Raw genomic sequence first — 25,885 nt, forward strand, 5'->3', positions numbered from 1 at the left:
TTGGACCTTTGAACTGGGTAATTTTTTTCGACGTCCAAACTAGGTCCACTATTTGGACGTCCAACCATGACCCAACTTGGACGTCATATAGACGTTCAACATTGGACCTTTGAACTGGGTAATTTTTTTCGACGTCCAAACTAGGTCCACTATTTGGACGTCCAACCATGACCCAACTTGGACGTCATATTGACGTTCAACATTGGACCTTTGAACTGGGTAATTTTTTTCGACGTCCAAACTAGGTCCACTATTTGGACGTCCAACCATGACCCAACTTGGACGTCATATTGACGTTCAACATTGGACCTTTGAACTGGGTGATTTTTTTCGACGTCCAAACTAGGTCCACTATTTGGACGTCCAACCATGACCCAACTTGGACGTCATATTTACGTTCAACATTGGACCTGAACTGGGTAATTTTTTGGACGTCTATGACAGGTGCAGGAAATTTACATGATTATTATAATTTTTTTTAATTTACAAATGAAGAGCTCTTTTCCAAAACGCGAGTTTGTCGTGTCATTTTGCTGTGTAATGAACCTATTCACTGCTCCATCCACGTTTCCAAATCGCTATAGTTAAAATGTAATATATTTTTAAAATATTTAAAATATTATATTTTAAATATTTTAAATGTACTGCAAGATGCTCGTGATCCAAGCGCCGAACCTATTTTTAGCCTAAACGCGATAATCATAAATTATATCACTCTCTCTAGCTCAAACAGTAGGGCGTTGGCACGTGGAGCAGATGATCACGAGTTCGAGTCCCAGGTAAAGCAAGGTGTGTGTGTGTGTGTGTGTGTGTGTGTGTGTGTGTGTGTGTGTGTGTGTGTGTGTGTGTGTGTGTGTGTGTGTGTGTGAGAAGCCGATGTTTTGTTTGAGAGCACTGAGCGCGATTTATTGTAAACAAACTTTTGTGGATGGACGTCGAAAAATGACGTGCGGAAGACGTCGAAAAATGACGTGCGAAAGACGTCGAAAAATGACGTGCGGAAGACGTCGAAAAAAGACGTCGCCTGGCGTTACAAAACAACCCCTTCAATGGACCAAATTTGGACGTCCAAAAATTACATGAAAATGACGTCACTACGACGTCACATTGCGCAGTGGGTCCGGTTTCCTCCCCCCACCCCCGAGCCCGCCCGCGCGCGCGCGTTACGCACGAGAGTTTCCGTGTTTCTCCCGCGTCCGTGGGCAGCCCGTGCTGGACTATAAACGCGTCCGGTGAGCGTCTCTCCTCAGTCGCAGTCGAGCACGGGCAGCACGAGCACCAGAGCACCAGAGCTGACCGGCAGAGCAGATAGCAGCACGCGCACACTAACTCGCTCTCGGTTTGGATTTTGGGATGGAAACTCGTGCGACTACGCGAAGCGCTCGCGCCTCCAACACTCTTACCTTCAAGAGTAAGTACCAACATTTGTACTGTAATTATCAGTCAATGTTTAATGATTATGCATCATTTTATTGGATGCATAATGACAGCAATTTATTGTATAGCCTACATGTTGCATTTTTTGGTTACATTTTGAAGCTTACAAGCTGAGAACACTAATTATTATCATTGTTTATGTTTGATAGATGCAAATTTAAAGACATTCAATTGCATATCTAACTTTACAGACTATTGTGAATTTTACGTTACAAATAAATTGGTAACACTTTACTATAAGGTTTATTAGTTAACATTAGTTAACGAACTAAGAATGAACAAGATTTATACAGCATTTATTCATCTTAGTTCATATTCATTTCAACATTAACTAATACGTCATTAAAATCAAAGGTTTGTTAACATTAGATAATGCACAGTGAACAAACAATGAACAGCTGTATTTTTATTAACTAACATTAACAAAAAATGAATAAATACTGTAACAAATGTATTGCTCATTGTTAGTTTATATTAGTTAATACATGAACTAATGTTAACTAGTGAACCTTATTGTAAAGTGTTACCAATACATTTAATATAAATAAATCAAATTCAATTAAATAAATCAGTTTGTATATTTTATATTTTGTAATTATATTTTTTATAAAATATATAACAGAATTCATACATATACATGTATACATGTATATACATTGTAGTGTAAAACACATTTGTCTGAACACTTTTGATGCAATCAGGAAACATTTAAAATAATAATAATAATAATTTGTTTACAATGGGAAAATTATAAAGCAACTGTTAAAAAGCATGTATACGCAATTATGCACAAAAGGTACACAGTTACATTTTCCACATTAGTGCTGTGTAGTGAACTAGTACACCTCGTTCTAGAAGAGATGTGGAGTGACCAGGTCATGGGTCAACTAATAGGAAAATCTTGTGCTGGTCACATGAATGCACGCAGTATAATTAATTCACGCTGTGCGTGTCTTTAAGCGCCATGTTATTGTGTAGAGTTACCGGACACCGTGAGCTCCCCTCTTAAATATTCATGAGCTGCAGTAATTGAATTGGGTTCGGTTTCACAAACCTGAAGTGAATCCAAGCTTTTTGTTTCATGCAAACTGTCCTGTCATGTCCCGGATGGACAGTTTGAGTCTCCGACTGGACAGAACGGCTTTTGTCAAGCTGGATATCAAATTCTGGCTAGTTAATCGTGCAATGATACCTCAAATAGCATCTGTCACGTCATGTTTAATCCAGCATGACAAATGACAAAGTGTTTCCTCATGTCTGCATGACTCCAGAACTTTCAGTAGATCAGCTTCTTCTCACAAGCGAACATGAACCTCATGTTAACCTCATGCTCTTCTCTCTCCACAGGTGGTTTGTCTCTGTGGTTGGTGGTATGGCTGTTGGCATGTCGCTGTGCACCGGGTCAGGCGTGTCCCAGGCTGTGTGTGTGCTACCATACGCCCATGACTGTGAGCTGTCAGTCTCAGAACTACACCGCTGTTCCCACCGGTGTGCCCTACGACTCCCAGCGCGTCTTCTTGCAGAACAACCGTATCGCCGAGCTCAGAGCGGACTCCTTTGGTTTCGAAACACAGGTGAGGACATATTTATGTTTATAAAATGGTTAGTTCCAGTCCTTGGTTCTGATTGGTCAATAGATATGATTTATTCACGATAAAACACGGCTATGGCCGCTTCACCCAACGGTTCTATGTATCACTACACAACACCCCTAGCAACCACTCTTAGCAACGTAACACATGTTTGATCTCATTGATATTGTTCACTGAAGCTTATAGAGTATTGTGAGAGATCGAGTAACTAAATGTACCTGCATTTACAGTAGATCAGTCCTATATTCGTAATAAAAAATCGTTTGAATGTCCGCTGCGATATCTTGTCCTTTTAACAGTTTTAAGGGGTTTTCTGTGTCGTGACACGCTAGTCATTTATCAGTTGAGTCTTGCTTCTCCGTGTTCACAACAAGTTTCAGTCCTTTCAATATAAAAGTCTTCTCTACTGACGGACTCACTCATAAAGACAGTGTTTCCCGCCATCTAATGGAGAAATAATGTGTGTAACTTCTGTTGCTGTTCACGGTCAGGGACAATTTTTTTCAGGCTTTTAGTGATTTTACTTCATGCAAGTTGCATTGATACATATTTTTCGGCTTTAATATTTGTATTGTGTGGTAACCGTTTTATAAAAGCAATAAGGTACTCGTGGCTGTGCTGTATGGGGAATAAGTCACGGCTGACTCCGCTTCGCGTCGAGCCTAACAACACCCTTTAGCCGTGACTTGTTCACCATACAGCACAGCCTCGAGTACCTTATTGCTTACAACTTAATTGAGTTTTTTGTGTGATATGAGCAGAGATTAATCTTTACCTTCTGAATCCGCAGGTCCTATGGCTGTACTCCAATAACATCACATGGATCGAAGCAGGTGCCTTCAGCAATCTGCGTGTCCTAGAGGAACTGGATTTGAGTGATAACCCTTCCCTGCGCAGGCTGGACGGGGGGGCGTTCAGGGGTCTGGAGCGCTTGCAGAGCCTCCACATGCACCGCTGCCACCTGACCGAGCTGCCCGCCGACCTCTTCCTCAAGCTCTACAGCCTGCAGTTCCTCTACCTGCAGGAGAACCAGCTGACACACCTCCCCGACGGACTCTTCTCCGACCTGGTCAACCTCACACACCTGTTCCTGCATGGCAATCGCATCCGTGTCCTCTCTGAGAACGCCTTCCGTGGCCTGGTGAATCTCGACCGGCTGCTGCTGCACGACAACCGCATCCGACAGGTCCATCGACGAGCCTTCCGGGACCTGGGCCGATTGACCATCCTCTATCTCTTCAACAACACTCTGCAGGAGCTGCCGGGTCAGGTGTTGAAGGATACGTCCTCAGTGCAGTTCCTCAGGCTCAATGCCAACCCCTGGACCTGCGGATGTGAAGCCAGGTCGCTCTGGGAGTGGTTCCGCAAAGCTCGGATCTCCAGCTCAGACGTAACCTGCTCTTCACCAGCCCCTCGGAAAGGCCAGGACCTGAGATTCCTGCGGGAGATGGACTTCGCGCTCTGCCCGTTGCCTGACCCAGGATCCATGGCTGGCACTACAACCACCACCTTCAGCACCAAGACTCGCTGGTGGTTCTCAAAGAACAAGCCGGCCTCATCATCCAAGAGCCACTTTCACAAGAGCAGCGAAACCCTGAAGGCCTTTCCAGTCAAGCATCCCTCATCTTCATCACCCTCCTTTTCCTCCAAGTATGATCTCACAGTGGAGGAGGCTGCTTTGCCCAAGCTGGAGCCCGAAGAGTACTGGGCAAACTACGGCAATGAGGACGCAGCCTCAGTCCCCTGTTTCGAGCTCGAATGCCCACCCGGTTACGACTCTCCCGTTCTCCCATCTTCCTCTTCGGCTTCACTTCTGTCCTTCCTCTCGCTCACAGCACTGACTCTCTCTTTCCATCTGCTCTTTGGCTGAGCTTTCCTTCTCCTCCTCTTCCTCTTTTGTTATGCTCCACTACCTTTCTCCTGCGATCGGCTCATGCTGATTAATGCATAGAAGCAGCCATGCAGAAAAGGGTGACAAGACTGAATATAACAACACATGAAACACAACATACAGTAGAACAGAGACAGGGCGACTGCATGCAGGCAGCATTACTCAAGTCATGTTCTTCTCTAGAATAAGAGAACATAGGACAAGGAGACGAGTAAAGAGGAATATAGGGAGTCATGTGGAAAATTAAACTAGAGGTAAAGGTCAATGAGGGAAGTCTCTAGACAGAGAGGAAAACTCTCATACCAGCAAATGAGACTACGTAAATTATCAATGAACATCATATCATTGTGTAAATAGGAACATGCACATACTCAAAGACTTACTTTTCTAACAGGAGCCTGAACATGCTAGTCAGTAGATCTCTTAGTCTTTTGAGTGATTGTTGGGTACTACACCAGATACATCATCACATTCAGTGGCTCCAAAAGACTGTTCAAACTTCTTAAGCTACACTTAAAATGACTACATTTCAAGAAAAAAAACCATTTCACAATTATAAAACAATTATAAAATGATAAAACATTAGAGATATTCTAATTGGACACATTCATATGCCACTAGTTTTGATATTTTATTATATAACGCACTGATATTTTTTGGAGTGGTTAAGGTGAATATTTTTGGGGCCATTGTAAATTATATGATTAAAAGATGAGCTAATGGAAGAATGGACTGACAGAGACCGTCACTAATGTTGTTCACGTGTTGAAACTGAGTCAAGTACTTTAGGTTGTGTTAGTTAATCTGAGTTGTGCCAGGTACTTTGGATATCAGGTAAAGTTAGAGCAGGAAGTCAATGTTTAATTCAGCCTGAAGAACTCGGGATCCACTTGAGGTGAGAGATCTGTGTTTTCTCTGTGTAAGATATCTCTTTCTGTGAGCACCTGTTCAGCGTTTTACAGAAAATGTCAAACACAATCATGCTTTGTCTTAAAAAAACTTGTAAATAAAAATAAATGAATAAATATTCATTATCTTTGACATATTACTGAGTGATCTCTTGTTGCAGTATTTGATGTGTGTGTGTGTTTGTGTTTTAAAGCAAGATGGTGATGGAGAAGTGATACATTTGATTTTTAAATCTTCCCCCATTGTTAAAATGGCAAAATTGTAAAATGGCCACACACACACACACAAAAATTCAAATTTTCGTTTATAAACGCTCTCCGTCCACACTAGCGTTTTCAGGCGTTTTCGGACGTTTCAGTGTGGATGAGAAACTTTTGAAAAACGGCTGTTAACGCTAAATTCACCTTTACTGCGCATGCGTAAAACCCCACAAAAGATCACTGATATGATTCAGATGGAAAAATAAATAATGAAGTTATCGCGCAATTCTTCTGACAGGATATTTTATTTAGTAAAATATCTCAGCATTCACTGATGCGGTCCAGGTCGCTCGCAGTCACCATATGTTTGGTCTAAAACTTTAAAACTGCTCTCCTGTATCACCGCAGGACAGCAAATGTGAGTAAATTCTGTCATCTTTGCAGGACTGTGATATGAAGAGTGTGCAATGTAGAATATTTTTAGCAACAGTATGAAAGTGAATAGCACTAACAGGCACAATACTGGTATAAACATGAATATCTATTAGTACAATATGCGTCACATGACTGTCATCGTTTTTAAATACCACCGGTTTCTCAGTCCACACTACGACGTGAAAACGGCGTTTTCAAATGTATCCACTTTGGAGTGCGTTTTCAAAAAAGCTTCGTTTTCATTAATAAAAACGCCGTCTCAGTGTGGACGGAAGGACAAAACGGAGAGAAAAATATACGTTTTCAAATGGAAAACGTATTAGTGTGGACATGGCCTCAGTTAGCTGCCAGTATGCATGTAAGAATTGTTTTAGTTAAATAATAAACACAACTAACATTGATATATAACTTGAAACAAACATTTTTCTATTATCTAGAATTTCTCACCTGATATGTCATTAGATAATACAAGTATACACTATCTCTCTCAAGTATACACTAAAACCCCTGGACGTTAAGTGCATTGCTCAGAGTTTGCTCTTTCACAGCTCATTTAAAGCTGCAGTCCGCAGTTGCTCCTCTTTGTCGCCATCTCTGTTCAAAATCTGCCATTGCAGTTATTCGCAGAATTATCAACTTTACGTGCGTTGTGCATCGGCACGGCACAGTGCGGATGAATCCAATGTTTTGAGGAGAATGTGCGGCTGTCAGTCGCCGCCGGTGTGGATACTGTCATTCACAATCACAGATTCTACTTTTTGGAAGTATGACCAACATAAGAGTTTTCAACGTAAAATGTCATCAGAACAAGCAACATCCACTTTAGTTCTGACCAACTAAGGGGAAAAAAGCATTGCAGTAAATCACGCTGATTAAATTTAACGATTGCTTATCATATCACGTCAAACCGTGAAAATTATACTTTGTTCTCAAATTGTTAATGTTAACAACATCAGCATTGCATGACTACATTTAATGCCCTTCCGATATTTTCCGGCCGGTTACAGTCTTTCGCGTTTTACAACGGGTGAATCTCTAGTTGTCACTGGTGATTGTCATTTGAACCTTTCTGGATCCACCATCAAATTGACAAGTTTAATTATAATTATATCAAGTGCTGTGAGAAAAGTCTATAAATCTCCACCTCCAGCATCCTCACACTCATAGCCTACTAGCCAAGACTCTTCTTTATGTGGACAGATGTGACGTAATGACGCAAAGACATGCTTGAATTTCCTGCGGAAATCCACCAGTAATCCACTAGAATAGATTAAAAGCATTATTACAAGCTTACCGTTTTGAATCAGCTAAGGCAAGCAGAGAATTTTGAACACTGGCTGGTTATGTACTTTTGTAATTTTATGTACTCAAACTTTTCAAGATTGTTTCAAAGCAGCTTTCAGTGAAAACAGGAAATTAATGCAACAAAGTTTGTTTCTGCTGTACAGCAGATCTAGAATAGAATCATTGTCCAGTATAAGTATGTTCATCCTTGATTCATTTCCGTCGTAAAAATCAATAGTTATTAATTTATGGGCCATTTACACGACACCATTTTCAACTGAAGTAAACAATTGAGAAAGAACTGAAATAATAATTGTATGATCATGTAGATAGCAGATTATATATTATATTGAAATGTTTGACCATCACAAGGACACTTTGGAGATACAGGAGCTTGGGCAAATTCTCCATCTAATTCCTGTCTAGGTGTAACAATGGAGGTTATAATGAGATCTTTCCTATGGCCATTTGTGTGTATACAAACTCTCAAAGTAAATCAACCGGAAGTTTCTTCACCAAAGACGCACTTGCTTCATTCTCTCACAGTGTGCTGTTTGTTCTAGCCTTTGTGTTCGGCATTGTTCTGCTGTCTTGTGTGTCAATCACTTGCATTCAGGCATTCATGAGCCAGCCATTCATTCATCTCTCGTTTCCTAAATCTCATCATCCCCTCATACGCTCCATCCAGATGGTTCTGTTTGCATGGACGTGTGTTGGCGTAGCTGTGACGTGCATCATCAGTCGTGTGTCATGCCTGAGAGAGTACAAGTGTGTGCATGAGTGTAAATGTTCCATCTGCGAGATCATTAGCACTATTAATTTAGGGAGCGAACAGAATGTGGGGAGAGACTAAAAAAAGATCAAGTTTGAACCACAAATAACATTATGTTACTGGAGACAAGGCCATATTGGAGTAACGAACCATGCTACAATATTAGTGAATGTATCAGGAGTGTACACTAATGATTGTGTGTCAGATATAGTGTACACTAGTGGATATGTATCACAGACAGAGTGTACATACAGAGCTTCAGACAGAGTATACATATTAGTGTATCAGATGTAGTGTACACTAGTGTATATTTATCAGATGGAGTGTACACTAGTGAATATATATATCAGAAGGAGTGTACACTAGTTTATATATATATATATATATATATATATATATATATATATATATATCAGAAGGAGTGTACACTAGTGAATATATATCAGAAGGAGTGTACACTAGTGAATATATATCAGAAGGAGTGTACACTAGTGTATATATATCAGAAGGAGTGTACACTAGTAAATATATATCAGAAGGAGTGTACACTAGTGAATATATATCAGGATTGTACACTAGGGAATATATATCAGAAGGAGTGTACACTAGTGAATATATATCAGATGGAGTGTACACTAGTGTACATATATATCAGGAGAGTACACTAGTGAATATATCAGGAGGAGAGTGTAACGGTGGAGGCCGCCCTAACATACATAAATTATTTTAAAGAAAACTTTGGGCGCCAGAAAGGATTAAACCTGTCAAAATTTATATTAACCCAGGATAGCAAAAAAAACAACCACCTGTTACACAACAAATCAAAATAATAATCCCAGAAAAATTCAGTTCACAAGGGATATTTATTATTCAAGTATATAATGTTCATAATAATAATAACACAACCTCCTTTAAAAAAAAAAATGAAATGGAAATAAAAAAACAAACAATAAAAATAAAGTTCAACACTAGCAGTAGTAATCAACTCGGTCTTTGAAATCCGTGCAGAAAACGGAAAATTGAAATACTCCACCCATTCACGCAAAGGGAAAGTGAAAGTAAAACAATGTTGTGGCACAGATTTTCTTCACACCACAAGTGTACACTAGTGAATATATATCAGCAGAAGTGTACACTAGTGAATATATATCAGGAGAGTACACTGATGAATATATATCAGCAGAAGTGTACACTAGTGAATATATATCAGAAGGAGAGTACACTAGTGAATAAATATCAGCAGAAGTGTTCACTAGTGAATATATATCAGAAGGTGTACACTAGTGAATATATATAAGGAGGCGTGTACACTAGTGAATATATATCAGAAGGAGTGTACACTAGTGAATATATATCAGAAGGAGTGTACACTAGTGAATATATATCAGCAGAAGTGTACACTAGTGAATATACATCAGGAGAGTACACTAGTGAATATATATCAGATGGAGTGTACACTAGTGAATATATATCAGAAGGAGTGTACACTAGTGAATATATATCAGGAGTGTACACTAGTGAATATATATCAGGAGTGTACACTAGTGAATAAATATCAGAAGGAGAGTACACTAGTGAATATATATCAGCAGGAGTGTACACTACTGAATATATATTAGGAGTGTACACTAGTGAATACATATCAGAAGGAGTGTACACTAGTGAATATATCGTTGTGAGGAGGATTTGGCGTGTGGAGTGTGTGTTGTGAGGAGGGTCTGGCATGTGGAGTGTGTTGTGAGGAGGGTCTGGCGTGTGGAGTGTGTGTTGTAAGGAGGGTCTGGCGTATGGAGTGTGTGTTGTGAGGAGCGTGTGGAGTGTGTGTTGTGAGGAGGGTCTGGTGTAAGGACTGTGTATTGTGAGGAGGGTCTGGCGTGTGGAGTGTGTGTTGTGAGGAGGGTCTGGTGTGTGGAGTGTGTGTTGTGAGGAGGGTCTGGCGTAAGGAGTGTGTGTTGTGAGGAGGGTCTGGCAGGTGGAGTTGTGTGTTGTGAGGAGGGTCTGGCGTATGGAGTGTGTGTTGTGAGGAGGGTCTGGCGTAAGGAGTGTGTGTTGTGAGGAGGGTCTGGCGTGTGGAGTGTGTGTTGTGAGGAGGGTCTGGCGTAAGGAGTGTGTGTTGTGAGGAGGGTCTGGCGTGTGGAGTGTGTGTTGTGAGGAGGGTCTGGCGTAAGGAGTGTGTATTGTGAGGAGGGTCTGGCGTGTGGAGTGTGTGTTGTGAGGAGGGTCTGGCGTGTGGAGTGTGTGTTGTGAGGAGGGTCTGGCGTGTGGAGTGTCTGTTGTGAGGAGGGTCTGGCGTGTGGAGTGTGTGTTGTGAGGAGGGTCTGGCGTGTGGAGTGTGTGTTGTGAGGAGGGTCTGGCGTGTGGAGTGTGTGTTGTGAGGAGGGTCTGGCGTGTGGAGTGTGTGTTGTGAGGAGGGTCTGGCGTGTGGAGTGTGTATTGTAAGGAGGGTCTGGTGTGTGGAGTGTGTGTTGTGAGGAGGGTCTGGCGTGTGGAGTGTGTTGTGAGGAGGGTCTGGCGTGTGGAGTGAGGAAGAACGACAACGATGGGAAGATCGGGACTTCAGGTAAGTAGTGTGGATGAAGATCACTCAGGTGAGCAGTCTGTGGCGCTGGTCAACGATAAGTTCGATAAACAGGAACAGCGTTTCTCAGAAGAGTAGACAATAGAGCAAGTCATAGTGCAAGTCTAAGACGAGACCCAACCATGAGACGCAGTGACAAGAGTCCTTACATAGAGCTGTAGGATGATCAGTGATGATGGGCGACAGGTGACGGTGATCAGTGAAGGAGAAGCAGGTGAGGGCCAAGGAGGATCATGGGAAATGAAGTGCAGACAGTGGAGATTAGCTGGTGACTGTGACAGTTGTGAGGAGGGTCTGGTGTAAGGAGTGTGTGTTGTGAGGAGGGTCTGGTGTAAGGAGTGTGTGTTGTGAGGAGGGTCTGGCGTGTGGAGTGTGTGTTGTGAGGAGGGTATGGCGTGTCGAGTGTGTGTTGTGAGGAGGGTCTGGCGTGTGGAGTGTGTGTTGTGAGGAGGGTCTGGCGTGTGGAGTGTGTGTTGTGAGGAGGGTCTGGTGTAAGGAGTGTGTGTTGTGAGGAGGGTCTGGCGTGTGGAGTGTGTGTTGTGATGAGGGTCTGGCGTGTGGAGTGTGTGTTGTGAGGAGGGTATGGCGTGTCGAGTGTGTGTTGTGAGGAGGGTCTGGCGTGTGGAGTGTGTGTTGTGAGGAGGGTCTGGCGTGTGGAGTGTGTGTTGTGAGGAGGGTCTGGTGTAAGGAGTGTGTGTTGTGAGGAGGGTCTGGTGTAAGGAGTGTGTGTTGTGAGGAGGGTCTGGTGTAAGGAGTGTGTGTTGTGAGGAGGGTCTGGCGTGTGGAGTGTGTGTTGTGAGGAGGGTATGGCGTGTCGAGTGTGTGTTGTGAGGAGGGTCTGGCGTGTGGAGTGTGTGTTGTGAGGAGGGTCTGGCGTGTGGAGTGTGTGTTGTGAGGAGGGTCTGGCGTGTGGAGTGTGTGTTGTGAGGAGGGTCTGGTGTAAGGAGTGTGTGTTGTGAGGAGGGTCTGGCGTGTGGAGTGTGTGTTGTGAGGAGGGTCTGGCGTGTGGAGTGTGTGTTGTGAGGAGGGTATGGCGTGTCGAGTGTGTGTTGTGAGGAGGGTCTGGCGTGTGGAGTGTGTCTTGTGAGGAGGGTCTGGCGTGTGGAGTGTGTGTTGTGAGGAGGGTCTGGTGTAAGGAGTGTGTGTTGTGAGGAGGGTCTGGCGTGTGGAGTGTGTGTTGTGAGGAGGGTCTGGCGTGTGGAGTGTGTGTTGTGAGGAGGGTATGGCGTGTCGAGTGTGTGTTGTGAGGAGGGTCTGGCGTGTGGAGTGTGTCTTGTGAGGAGGGTCTGGCGTGTGGAGTGTGTGTTGTGAGGAGGGTCTGGTGTAAGGAGTGTGTGTTGTGAGGAGGGTCTGGTGTAAGGAGTGTGTGTTATGAGGAGTGTGTGTATGAGTCGGGGTGATTAAGAGCTTGCGTCAGAAGCGTGGGGGTCTGCACCCTTTCCCTCTCATCATCCCCACGATTCTTCTGCTCAGGATTAAAAATACACACGCCAGACGGCACCAGAGAGGAACACAGAGTGTGTGTGACGGACAGTTGGAATAAAAGTGTCTGAAAACAACATATAGAAAAACTCTGAAAATAACTATCAGTGTAAGCCTATCCCAGTAGATGTAATGGCTTGTTTTTGGTGCTTTGCATCACATGTCTCTCCCACATCACACACACATTCATTCATCACTCTCTCCAGACGAGTGTTAATCTGCTCTGTGTTTAATCATGTAATTAACACTGATTAAATCAAATCTCTGTTTTTCTCTCCAACTCTATTTTTGACAGACAAGTTTATTCAGGGTTTGGCTGAGATCACGCTTACTCACTCACACACACTCACTCACTCACTCACTCACTCACACACACACACACACACACACACACACACACACACACACACACACACACACACACACACACACACACACACACACACACACACACACACACACACAGGTGGTCAGTTTCCTGTTTGTCAGTGAAGATTCTGAGGTGTTTGGTCCTTCATCTTCTTCATATTCATTCCCTCCTGCATCAGCGCTGCACCTCGTCTCTAATCAAAGCTTCTCTGCTGAGACTGAGGAAGTTCAGCATCTTCATGTTGCAGGTCCAGCACAGTGAGAAGAACTCCGGTGAGGTCTGCAGTCCTGATTCCCTCTCAGACAACATCAGCACGAGGGATGGACTGTGTATTACTCTCGCCTGCCCCCTGTTGGCCGATCTACACTAACGTCTCCAGTAAAGACTGCGTCTCAGCCGTTGTCCTGCTCAGATCTGATTGACTCTCTCTGCACATGCACACAGTTCTCCATCATTTCAATAAAGTCTTCAAGAGCACGTGTGAAAAAAATACAACTTTATTTATTGAAACTAAAAGCAGTCTGACAAGTGTTGAAGTGTCTTTAAATACTTTAACAAATATTTAGGGTGCATTTCATTTATATTTATATTTGTTCACACTATTTTCAATCAGACAAAACAATATTAAGCAGCTTCAACTGGAACTTTTGAAATACAAATGTTTCTCTTTGGAAACATTTCATAAAATATTTAAAAACATGATTTTGTACAACTGAGGAATGTCTGTCACCAAAGTTTAAGTTTGTATCTTTCATTTAGATACTGCACCTGTGTGTGTGTGTGTGTGTGTGTGTGTGTGTGTGTGTGTGTGTGCATGTGTTTGTGTGTTTGAAAGAGAGAGAGAGAGAGAGAGAGAGAGTGTGTGTGTGTGTGTGTGTGTGTGTGTGTGTGTGTGTGTGTGTGTGTGTGTGTGTGTGTGTTTTGAATGAGAGAGAGAGAGAGAGAGAGAGAGAGAGAGAGAGAGAGAGAGTGTGTGTGTGTGTGTGTGTGTGTGTGGGAGGGGACGGGAGGTGGGGTGTGTGTTAAGGCCAGAGAATAAAAGCTAGGGAGAAAAACAAGAAAAGGAACAAAAACTATAAATTATAATAAACATAAATTTCAAACAAGAGAGAGGAGAGGAGAGGAGAGAATAATCAGTCTTATGGCCCAGTATGCATTTATAAATGAAAAATTAATTTCAGCCCAATCCAACTTCCCCACAACTACTGAACATGTAAGAGACTAGTATCTACCAGAATATGATCTGAGAGAGAGAGAGAGAGAGAGAGAGAGAATGAGAGAGAGAGAGAGAGAGAGAGAGAGAGAGAGAGAGACATCCATACACACCTTTTCTTCGATCTCTTTGATCTGTCTTCTCTGCATGTCGATCTTATCTTCAAGCTCTCTGATCCTCTGTGAGATTAATGAAAAAGTGAAATCATAATTTACTAATTCTGTCATTCCAGACCTGTATGGCCTATTATCTTCATGAAAAACAACAAGAGATATTTAGCAGAATGTTCAAGCAAACAATGAAAGTGGATGGTGGCCATCATGCACATTGCATGTAAAGAGCAGCACACACACACACACACACACACACACACACACACACACACACACACACACACACAATCACATACACACATTTGTTTTGCTATACTTGAGAGGACATTCCATAGGTGCAATGGTTTTTATATTGTTCAAACTGTATATTCTGTCCCCGTACACTAACCCTACCCATCACACACACACACACACACACACAGATCCTGACCTGCTGTGCAGACTGGAGCAGCTCCATGCGCTGCTGTAGCACTAGCGTGTCGGCATGGCGACTCTGCCTCAGGATCTGTCTCCGCACCGCCTCCATGGACTCGGCCAGCTGTGCTCTCTGTCTGTCACTCAAACTCTCGCCCACACAGCTGCCTGGATCCTGCTGGAGGGCGGAGTATAGAGTCGCCTCCAGCTCCTGGACCCTCTAGACACCACACACACACATCTATCGTGAGTCTGGAGAGTTCCCTTCCGAGGGAATGAGACGCTGCGTCAGTGATTGTGATTGCGTATGAAGCACGTATGTCGACTAGTCCAATGACGAGCGGGTGACGTCAAGTCCACGTCCGGTCTGATCGGTTTCATTTCTTTTACATCTTACACACTCTGTTGAGCAAATTGAGCAAACTGGCACTTGCCACAAATATGATAAAAAATGATGTCCTGTCACTTTTTTAATGAAATAAAGGCATCCATCAATAATGTAAGTAGTGCTACATATGCTTTTACTTTACTTTCAACTGTTTTTATGAGACTTAACTGTGGTACTGTGGGCCAACAACGTTTCTTTTACTGACAAAACTGAATAAAATAAAGTCAAACAAGGTAGAATTGTTGATTACGCTAGAAAATCTGATGGTCCTACCAGTTGGGCATGATCAAGAGCTTGCTTCCTGTAGTCCAGCTCCTCTTCCAGGAAACCCTTCTGTTTACTGAACAGCTCCTGTTGATCACATCAGCACAGCGAGGTCAAGACAGCGGCACACACTTTAATCGACTGTCATCAAGCCTCATCTATCACTAGACACAACTCATTCATCTCCGACCTTCTCATTCTCCAGATCAATCATCTTCTGCGTCAGCGCAGCTTCTGTGCTGTCGATCTGCTTCAGCCACTGCTCACAAAGACAAAGCAATTCAATAGAGCGACAGACAACATAAAAGCCATATCATCTGTGAGGATTTAAAGAATGAAGGGCATGATACCTTTTCACATAAAGACAGCACAGTGCCGGCTTGAATCACTGTCACCTGCTCCTCATTTCGCAAGTTCTGTCGGCGAGAAGTGAAAAGTTCATTTCAGCTCTCGATTGTGAGAAACAGGAGTAAGTTAACACGTGCACATATTAAAGATGGTTCTTACCCCATTATCGCCAAGAATGTCAAGCTTTTTCATGAGGTCAGGAATGATAACATCCTAAACCAAACACATGTGAAGATGAGGTACGCAATCATACAGTACATGTATGCAAATGTGTGAGGTGTAAAAGTTTGGTGTTTAGTGTATATGAATAATTGTATTGTATAAAGGATAGAACTGTGACATCCTATCGGTTATGGAGTAGCAATGGATATAAACTTGTTTTGAACCGACACATTCATCCATCCGCACAATGGCAAACGTATTTCAAAAAACTGTTTTCACGCAAAACGTGACATTTATCAATATGGACGTGAGCGGTGGCTAAGATCAAATCTCACGTCAGGTTTCAACTCGAGTATGCAAAGTGTTTGAGTTATCGTGAACTTGTGTGCAGCAATTGTAATGAGAGCATTTTGACTGGAATAAAAACCTATGAAGGTTTTTTCCATTTAAAAATGTGTTGCTAATGGTAAAATATTTTATTGACAGTATGTCATATATCCTATCCACAACATTAATAAAGTATTTTCTTATATTAAATACTTCTATAATAATCGTTTGTGATTATGAGGTTTACAGGTGTTTTTGGTCTAAGATCAATTTTCATCAAACATTACTTCTTCTTCTTGGGCTTGGCCGTGTTACATTTCTCCATGTTAGCAACGTTTCGGTTACTGATGTAAACTTGGTTCCCTAAGATAACAGGATCGATCATTGCGTCAATTACTGATGCTAAAGGAAAACTTTTTTTCTCTGAAATACTGAAACCTTATTGAATCGCGTCTGTGCAACTGTACAGACAAATGGCATTTCAGAGCGCTCAAGTGGGCAGGGACATCAGTCTATATAAGCTGATGCTGAAAGCCATTTCATCCGAATATATCGACTGAGGAGCAGCGAGCTTCGACTCGATGGCCAGCACAGTAGCAAGACCAGCATACGCAATGCACCGAAACATTCCCTTTCAAAACGGTTCACTTGTATGGTGTCAGTTGCTGTCCAATCAATGCGTAGAATGGAAGAGCCATCCTGCGAGCCTAACCTGGGGCACTCGAGGTCAGGGCCCTTTGATAGGCTAGCCATCAATCCACGAGAGCCCACTAGTGGCGGAACCCTCGAAATGAGTTTAAATGGAACAGCCTAAGCCCTTGATCACTGGAATCCACAATGGAGCTCATTAATTATTTACAGTTTTTCCTTATGAATTTGTTTTAAGCACCATTCTAAGCCTGTATGTATGCTTGGGCTGTTGGAGAAAATATAAAAAATTACACAAACGAAAATGATAATACAAAAAACTAAAACAGTCAGCTTAAGGTAGCTACAAGTATTCTCCAATAACTCCAATAATAAGTTACTCCAATAACAGACATTAAAGTTGTGTGGGGTGGGGGTAAATTAAGTGCGATCTGCTGTGGTTTCACAAACGTGTTGCATTGTGGACTATGGGTCTATAGTGTACATATAGTCTATCTATAGTGAGTAGACTTGCTCCCTCAGTCAAAATCGAGGGGTCGAGTGTCTATCCAAATAGACTTACCTCGCCCACTTGACGAGGTTGAACGCACCTCAAAATGATGGCTGGATTCCCCCGAAGGGAAGTGTTTAGGGAAGTGTTTGTCTAAAAGTGGAGTTATGGACAATCCCATGAGGCAACAGGAGAGAATTTATGAATGGCAGTGAAGCGACGCAACTGACTTCAACAATACAATTGATCTGACTGTACTGACGCTGCTGTATGAGAACTGAACTGAGCTGGAAGATGACAGATGACTACATAGATATATAGATATATGACTACTCAGATAGTTAGCGATTTCGGACGTAGCGTGTGAATTTTTGGGCATGATATTTAAATTACGATTGTTTTCAACCGCCACATTTATCAACGTCTGATCATTCATATGAGGGGATTGGCTGCATACGAATGTTTGATGAATCACGTGTGATGTTTGATGAACCCAGTTGTAAGATGATTTCTGCACTCATTTCTACGTTAGATTGATAAATGAGGCCTATTATTTCTATATTTCTATACTTAGTATATTTTAAATGAAACACCTTGACATTAGTTATTTTGGCTTTAAATGGTTGTATGTCAATATGTGTGTGTGTGTGTGAGTGTGTGTGCATGTACAGGTGTGTTTTTACCTTGACACCCTCTTGTTGGCAGTGTAGCTGTAGGATACTGTTGTTTTCAGAGGCAGAGATTTGCAGGTTAAAGGCAGGAGAACGCCGTTCCCTCTCCTATTGGTTAAAAGAATAACTGGTGGTGAAATATACAAAGAAAACTTATTTTGGGCGTAATAATATCTGTAGAGAAACTGTTGTTTTAAAGGGATAGTTTCAAAATTCTAATTCTGGAATTGTTCAACCAAAAATAAAACATTCCCTTTCAAGAGAACTCGCGTTGTGTCGAGATGACGCTGTGGGTACTCTCTGTGTGATTGCATCATGAAGCACTTGTGAAATCAGTCCAATGGCGTATTGGCGGTTGACGTCATGTCAGGAAGCTATAAAGCGCAGCCAGACCAAACATTGTCAGCTTCTGTGTCTTCAGCAAGCGCTCTGTGGGAAACTGTCTCTGTCTATTTATTGTTGTTTGTCCACAAGTATAATATATCTAGACAGGAGCATAATGGTGTAAAGGAGCATAAAGACCTTGTTTACTTGTCTGGTTGATCATTGGCTGCATTTAATTCTGAGGAAATGAATTGGGAAATTTCCTGGGTGGAAATGAATAACACCTCATTATACGGTGCCCATCTCCCTTTGGTGCCCTCAGGGGCCGTTCTGCCAACCCCATCACCTCATGTGCTTCAGGGCGCAATGGTCTCCAGCGAGTTCTGGTCTCATGCGAGCCCTTATCTCAGCTGGGATTCTCGCAATCAGTTCGGCTGTTCCCTGCCGATGCGGCGCTTCAGGGCACTGAATTGGTTGCTTGAGTAATACCAGAGACCAGTCTCGAGAGGCTGGTTCTCTTAATTTCCGGGGGGAGGTGGTTAACACCTCATTATACGGTGCCCATTTCCCTACCATGCCTTCGGGGGGCCATTCTACCAACTCTGCCACCTCGTGTGCGTCAGGGCACAGCAGTCTCTGACGGGCCCATATGTTCGCCCAGAAACATAGCGGCACTGGGATGCTTGCCCCCTCTAAGGAGGGTCTCAGAGGAGTCAGTTCGGTTGTTCCCTGCCGGTTTGCCGTACAGGGCACCAAATTGGTTGCTGGAGTAACACCTAGACCAGTCTTGAGAGATTGGTTCTCTTAGTAGATTTTTTGGCAGCGTGGGAATTTCTGCCTAACATATCTCAACAGTAGCAGAGTGTCTTCTCCCGGGCCCCTGGGTCGGGCTAGCGCTCTCAATCGCAGCCTTCAAGGGGTAAGACAAATCTGAGGACCATCATTATTTTCAAGAATGCTGCGGGGAAAAAGGTCCTGACCCCCGTAAGTAGTGGTCCTGGGATGCCCGTCCCTTCCGAGGAGGGTCCCAGAGCAGTCAGTTCGGTCGTTCCCTGCCGGTTTCTATTACAAGGTGTCGGGCTGATTGCGCAACAAAAAAACAGAAGCCAGTCACGAGATGCTGGTACCTCTAGTAGAATTTTTTGCAGCGTGGAAGCTACTGCCAAATGTTTCTCGTTGGGTCCTGCAGACCATAGAAAAGGGTTATCAAATACAAGTGGGTCTCCCCGCCCAGGTTTATGGGGGTCCTATCCACCGTGGTGGGCCCCGAGCAGGCTCTGGTAATGGAACAAGAAGTGAAAACCTGCTGGAGAAAGGGGCTATAGAACATATACCCCCCTCCAACAGGGAAACTGGGTTCTACAGCCGGTATTTCATAGTTCCAAAGAAGGATGGGGGGGTTGCATCCCATTTTGGATCTGTGAGTGCTGAACGAGTCAATCATGCAGCTAAAATTCTAGACAAATCGTGCCACAGATCAGAACCGAGGTCTGGTTTGTAACGATAGATCTCAAGGACGCATCTCCATATATCCATCCATACATATCACAGGAAGTTCCTGAGGTTTGCTTTCAGAGGCAAAGCATACCAATATCGAGTTCTTCTATTTGGCCTAGCACTATCACCCCGCTCTTTCACGAAATGTGAAGATGCAGCTCTGGCACCTCTGCGCCTGCAGGGTATTCACATCATGAACTACATCGACGATTGATTGATTCTGACTTAGTTGCATCAGTTGGCAGTTCCCCAGGGAAGGGAGACTCCACCCCGAGGTAGTGGAGCTCATATAAAGTTGCAGACGTGGCTGTACTGCGTCTTTACATGGTTTCCCTGATTGTCTCTACTCCCGGGAGTTCTGGAGAACAGAGTTATGGAAGTGTGGGTTTGGCCTCTGAGGGGGCCCAACTCATAGACTCGGGTCTCTCAACTGAGGTTGTCGAGGCCACGATCACTCTAGAACTCCCTGCACAGGAACAAACCGGTTTCCTCCGTGGTGCGTTGGAGCAGGAGGAGTATGGCGGCTTTGTAGCCTTGAATTAGTGGTATCCCTACAAGAGGTGCGTGATGCGGCGGGCTGTTCCTTTCCGCACACACTCGTCGGGTTTACAGCCTAGTTTTGGGCTTCACTCCTGGGTCCCAGGTGATTCTGTCTTTGTTGTGTTCGCCTGATTTCACACAAGACAGGCACTGGTCACTATGGTTGCATTGGTATAGACCAGGGTTTCTCAAACTCGGTCCACAGTTTAGCTCCAACCCTGATCAAACACACTTGATCAATGTCTTCAGGATCAATAGAAACTTACAGCTAGGTGTGTTTGATCAGGGTTGGAGCTAAACTGTGCAGGACAGTGGCCCTCCAGGACCGAGTTTGAGAAACCCTGGTATAGACGTTCCCAAAGTGTAAATTTCGACGCAACACGAGTTCCCTTAAAAAGGAACACCTCGGTTACGACTGTAACCTCGGTTCCCTGAAGAGGGAACGAGACATTGCGTCAACCTGCCATACTTCCGGCGTGCCTGTGATCGGAAGTTGACAATGTTTGGTCTGGGTGCGTCACCCGCCAATACGCCGCGTTTCCACAGTATCAATCTCGATGCAACGTCTCATTCCCTCTTCAGGGAACCGAGGTTACAGTTGTAACCAAGGCGTTCTTTCTTCAGCTGAACAAAAAAATATATATATAATTTTTGGAAAAATATCCTAAAAGCTCTTCAACATACAAAAAAATTATATTAATAATAAAAAAAAATTAAAAATAAAATTAAAAAAAAAATCTCACACAAAGCTACCATGTGACTTCAGGAGACTGGGAATATCATGCACTTTTATAACAGGCCTGCTTTAATGGTGTGTCTTTCGCATTAATTGAAGTGGATGTGCAGTTGTAGTGTACTTCAAATCACAAAAGTATATATTTTAAAAACTCACAGATAACACAGTATTATCACAGTATAAAATGCCACTCCAGAGCACTTAAGAAGAGCACACTTTCATGGCTATGTTTCTTTAACACACAAGTACGCTTTTTTTAAGTGTATTTTTTGTAATAGTGTCAAATTTAAAGTTTTTCCTTAAAGTATGTCTAAATCATGTTTTAATAAACCTTTGTCTTGATTTAAAGAGCACTTTTTCTGATTGACTAACAGACTAAAGACAGACATGATTATAATTTGAACTGTACTGTTTTTTGATATTACATTTAAAATTAATATTTAAAAATAGTGTCTAAATCTAGAAAAATACAAATGACAATACGATTTTAGTCGACAATAAATGCTCGTCAGTACATTTCGCAGTAACTTTAGCCATAATTCAAAAACAATATAAGGAATTATGGAATTACATGTAAAGATGTACTTGATCAAAAAGCACTAAAACTAATTGCATTTAATTTAAAATATAATAAATTTTCATATAATTGTAAATAGCATGCAATCATCATTACATTCAGTTCGCACTGAAGTATATTCCTTTAAAGTATGTTATTATTATTATTATTATTATTATTATTATTAAGAGTATATATTAATACATAATTTTCACAAGGGCAGCTTCCACTTGCAGGAAAAGCATCCAGGATATTAATATATAAAGGGCATGAGGGTTATGGTGATATTTTTAGGAAGAATCCGTACAGGTTATTATAATATCACACCAAACACAATCAAACAACATTATGGAACAGAATGTGTGCAGATCCTATAAATATTGTTGAGTACTGTAGGCTGTGTGACACTGCTTATGTTTCTCTACTGTACGTCGCTTCTGGATAAAGTGACTGCTGACTCCATCATCACTACGTCACATGACCTAACTGTGATTAGAAGAGCCACAGAATGGCTTAAAACACTAAGAATAGGAATTGTGACACGATGCTGAAAGACAAATGAAGGTATTCTGAACATCTTTTCCTCAATAAAGAAAAAGCACTGCTGTTATCAGGTGATTCAGCTGTGGAAGGATATGAGGACGAGTGAATGATGAGAGAATGTTCACTTTGAGCACACTTATATAATCAGATGTTTCAGCTGAAATACTCACTCCAGTGTGTGTAGTAATTGAGTGTAAAGTGCTCTTTCCTCCTGGTTTCTGCAGTTACTGTACAGGGGTGATCAGGACACACACTAACACGGGGCTAGTTGTCACACACATGGTTTAAAACTTTCCACACATGCCAGCATGACGGAACTTGCTGTGTTTACTAGTTATCATATCAATACTATATATACAAAAGATTGTAGCAAAATAAAAAAATCTGTGGAAGATATCACTGAACATTGATTTAACAATAGCAAAAGTAAATTTTTTACATGTGTTAATTTTTTATCAGTTTTTTTTGTGTTTATTTAAAATGAGACAAATCTGATATTATTTTAATCTCCAATCAGTTGAGATAGTTGTTGAATGTTGACCTAACTAGCAGAAGACACTCGCTGGGTTTAAATCCCACTTGCACAGACGGGGCATGTTGTCACACTGCGTTACAATGAGAACTATTCTATTCTATTATATTCTATACTTTTATGAATTCTACTGAGAAAACATGAGAAAAAGGTCAATAAAGACTATTGTTCAGAAATTATTAATATGTTCTGAACTGTGCTGTATAGCTGTGTTTTATTGTGTGTTTGTTATCAAACTAAAAAAATATATATATATTTTTTAATTATTAAAAAAATGCCATTATTTTATATATAAAAAAAGTTAATAATTGTATTTTATTGACAAAATATTTTAGTTTGTCTTGTATATTTTTTAATTAGATAATATTTTAATCTGTCATATGTTTTAATGAACTCCACCTATGGGGCATGTTGTCACATTTCACTTCCACTCTTTCAGGGTAAATCAAGAGAAATATATACACCGTATTAATGAAACAAAACCACATGATTATACTAGACATGAGAAATTAATTATTTTGGGACAAAATAAACTCACTGAACCCCAACTGAGATTTGCACAAACTGAGAAAGTCAGGAAGTGTAGTGTGTGTCCCGCTCTCCTCTACTGTACGTCTGAGTCTGTAGTGTGTGTCCCGCTCTCCTCTACTGTACGTCTGAGTCTGTAGTGTGTGTCCCGCTCTCCTCTACTGTACGTCTGAGTCTGTAGTGTGTGTCTCGCTCTCCTCTACTGTACGTCTGAGTCTGTAGTGTGTGTCCCGCTCTCCTCTACTGTACGTCTGAGTCTGTAGTGTGTGTCCCGCTCTCCTCTACTGTACGTCTGAGTCTGTAGTGTGTGTCCCGCTCTCCTCTACTGTACGTCTGAGTCTGTAGTGTGTGTCCCGCTCTCCTCTACTGTACGTCTGAGTCTGTAGTGTGTGTCCCGCTCTCCTCTACTGTACGTCTGAGTCTGTAGTGTGTGTCCCGCTCTCCTCTACTGTACGTCTGAGTCTGTAGTGTGTGTCTCGCTCTCCTCTACTGTACGTCTGAGTCTGTAGTGTGTGTCCCGCTCTCCTCTACTGTACGTCTGAGTCTGTAGTGTGTGTCCCGCTCTCCTCTACTGTACGTCTGAGTCTGTAGTGTGTGTCCCGCTCTCCTCTACTGTACGTCTGAGTCTGTAGTGTGTGTCTCGCTCTCCTCTACTGTACGTCTGAGTCTGTAGTGTGTGTCCCGCTCTCCTCTACTGTACGTCTGAGTCTGTAGTGTGTGTCCCGCTCTCCTCTACTGTACGTCTGAGTCTGTAGTGTGTGTCTCGCTCTCCTCTACTGTACGTCTGAGTCTGTAGTGTGTGTCCCGCTCTCCTCTACTGTACGTCTGAGTCTGTAGTGTGTCCCGCTCTCCTCTACTGTACGTCTGAGTCTGTAGTGTGTGTCTCGCTCTCCTCTACTGTACGTCTGAGTCTGTAGTGTGTGTCTCGCTCTCCTCTACTGTACGTCTGAGTCTGTAGTGTGTGTCTCGCTCTCCTCTACTGTACGTCTGAGTCTGTAGTGTGTGTCCCGCTCTCCTCTACTGTACGTCTGAGTCTGTAGTGTGTGTCTCGCTCTCCTCTACTGTACGTCTGAGTCTGTAGTGTGTGTCCCGCTCTCCTCTACTGTACGTCTGAGTCTGTAGTGTGTGTCCCGCTCTCCTCTACTGTACGTCTGAGTCTGTAGTGTGTGTCCCGCTCTCCTCTACTGTACGTCTGAGTCTGTAGTGTGTGTCCCGCTCTCCTCTACTGTACGTCTGAGTCTGTAGTGTGTGTCCCGCTCTCCTCTACTGTACGTCTGAGTCTGTAGTGTGTGTCTCGCTCTCCTCTACTGTACGTCTGAGTCTGTAGTGTGTGTCTCGCTCTCCTCTACTGTACGTCTGAGTCTGTAGTGTGTGTCCCGCTCTCCTCTACTGTACGTCTGAGTCTGTAGTGTGTGTCCCGCTCTCCTCTACTGTACGTCTGAGTCTGTAGTGTGTGTCTCGCTCTCCTCTACTGTACGTCTGAGTCTGTAGTGTGTGTCCCGCTCTCCTCTACTGTACGTCTGAGTCTGTAGTGTGTGTCCCGCTCTCCTCTACTGTACGTCTGAGTCTGTAGTGTGTGTCCCGCTCTCCTCTACTGTACGTCTGAGTCTGTAGTGTGTGTCCCGCTCTCCTCTACTGTACGTCTGAGTCTGTAGTGTGTGTCTCGCTCTCCTCTACTGTACGTCTGAGTCTGTAGTGTGTGTCTCGCTCTCCTCTACTGTACGTCTGAGTCTGTAGTGTGTGTCTCGCTCTCCTCTACTGTACGTCTGAGTCTGTAGTGTGTGTCTCGCTCTCCTCTACTGTACGTCTGAGTCTGTAGTGTGTGTCTCGCTCTCCTCTACTGTACGTCTGAGTCTGTAGTGTGTGTCTCGCTCTCCTCTACTGTACGTCTGAGTCTGTAGTGTGTGTCCCGCTCTCCTCTACTGTACGTCTGAGTCTGTAGTGTGTGTCCCGCTCTCCTCTACTGTACGTCTGAGTCTGTAGTGTGTGTCCCGCTCTCCTCTACTGTACGTCTGAGTCTGTAGTGTGTGTCTCGCTCTCCTCTACTGTACGTCTGAGTCTGTAGTGTGTGTCTCGCTCACCTCTACTGTACGTCTGAGTCTGTAGTGTGTGTCTCGCTCTCCTCTACTGTACGTCTGAGTCTGTAGTGTGTGTCTCGCTCTCCTCTACTGTACGTCTGAGTCTGTAGTGTGTGTCTCGCTCTCCTCTACTGTACGTCTGAGTCTGTAGTGTGTGTCTCGCTCTCCTCTACTGTACGTCTGAGTCTGTAGTGTGTGTCCCGCTCTCCTCTACTGTACGTCTGAGTCTGTAGTGTGTGTCCCGCTCTCCTCTACTGTACGTCTGAGTCTGTAGTGTGTGTCTCGCTCTCCTCTACTGTACGTCTGAGTCTGTAGTGTGTGTCTCGCTCTCCTCTACTGTACGTCTGAGTCTGTAGTGTGTGTCCCGCTCTCCTCTACTGTACGTCTGAGTCTGTAGTGTGTCCCGCTCTCCTCTACTGTACGTCTGAGTCTGTAGTGTGTGTCCCGCTCTCCTCTACTGTACGTCTGAGTCTGTAGTGTGTGTCCCGCTCTCCTCTACTGTACGTCTGAGTCTGTAGTGTGTGTCCCGCTCTCCTCTACTGTACGTCTGAGTCTGTAGTGTG

At 43.2% G+C, this 25,885-nt stretch overlaps 2 protein-coding genes across 6 annotated transcripts in view; one reads left to right on the plus strand and one right to left on the minus strand.

Moving 5' to 3' along the window:
• Nucleotides 1-1,186: 1,186 nt before the first annotated feature.
• On the plus strand, nt 1,187-5,959 carry rtn4rl2b (reticulon 4 receptor-like 2b). The gene is made up of 3 exons (XM_082177432.1): nt 1,187-1,411; nt 2,785-3,011; nt 3,820-5,959. The coding sequence occupies exons 1-3, from the start codon at nt 1,354-1,356 to the stop codon at nt 4,897-4,899; spliced, it is 1,365 nt and encodes a 454-aa protein (XP_082033558.1). The 5' UTR covers nt 1,187-1,353; the 3' UTR covers nt 4,900-5,959.
• Nucleotides 5,960-13,431: 7,472 nt separating this feature from the next.
• Nucleotides 13,432-25,885, minus strand: part of jakmip1 (janus kinase and microtubule interacting protein 1) — a 49,026-nt gene continuing 36,572 nt past the window's right edge. For 2 of the 5 annotated variants that reach the window (XM_082177650.1, XM_082177651.1), the window contains exons 14-20: nt 18,001-18,096; nt 15,850-15,903; nt 15,693-15,758; nt 15,533-15,601; nt 15,352-15,429; nt 14,707-14,910; nt 14,135-14,342 (exon numbers count right to left, since the gene is read on the minus strand). In XM_082177650.1, coding sequence (XP_082033776.1) covers nt 14,172-14,342; nt 14,707-14,910; nt 15,352-15,429; nt 15,533-15,601; nt 15,693-15,758; nt 15,850-15,903; nt 18,001-18,096 — 738 coding nt within the window. In that variant the 3' untranslated portion in view covers nt 14,135-14,171. Of the gene's footprint in view, nt 14,024-14,130; nt 14,343-14,706; nt 14,911-15,351; nt 15,430-15,532; nt 15,602-15,692; nt 15,759-15,849; nt 15,904-18,000; nt 18,097-25,885 lie in introns of those variants that run through there. The other 3 variants (XM_082177653.1, XM_082177654.1, XM_082177652.1) reach the window with 3 other exon arrangements.

The sequence above is a fragment of the Leuciscus leuciscus genome (assembly GCF_965113295.1).
Source record: "Leuciscus leuciscus genome assembly, chromosome: 8".
NCBI classification, from domain to species: domain Eukaryota; kingdom Metazoa; phylum Chordata; class Actinopteri; order Cypriniformes; family Leuciscidae; genus Leuciscus; species Leuciscus leuciscus.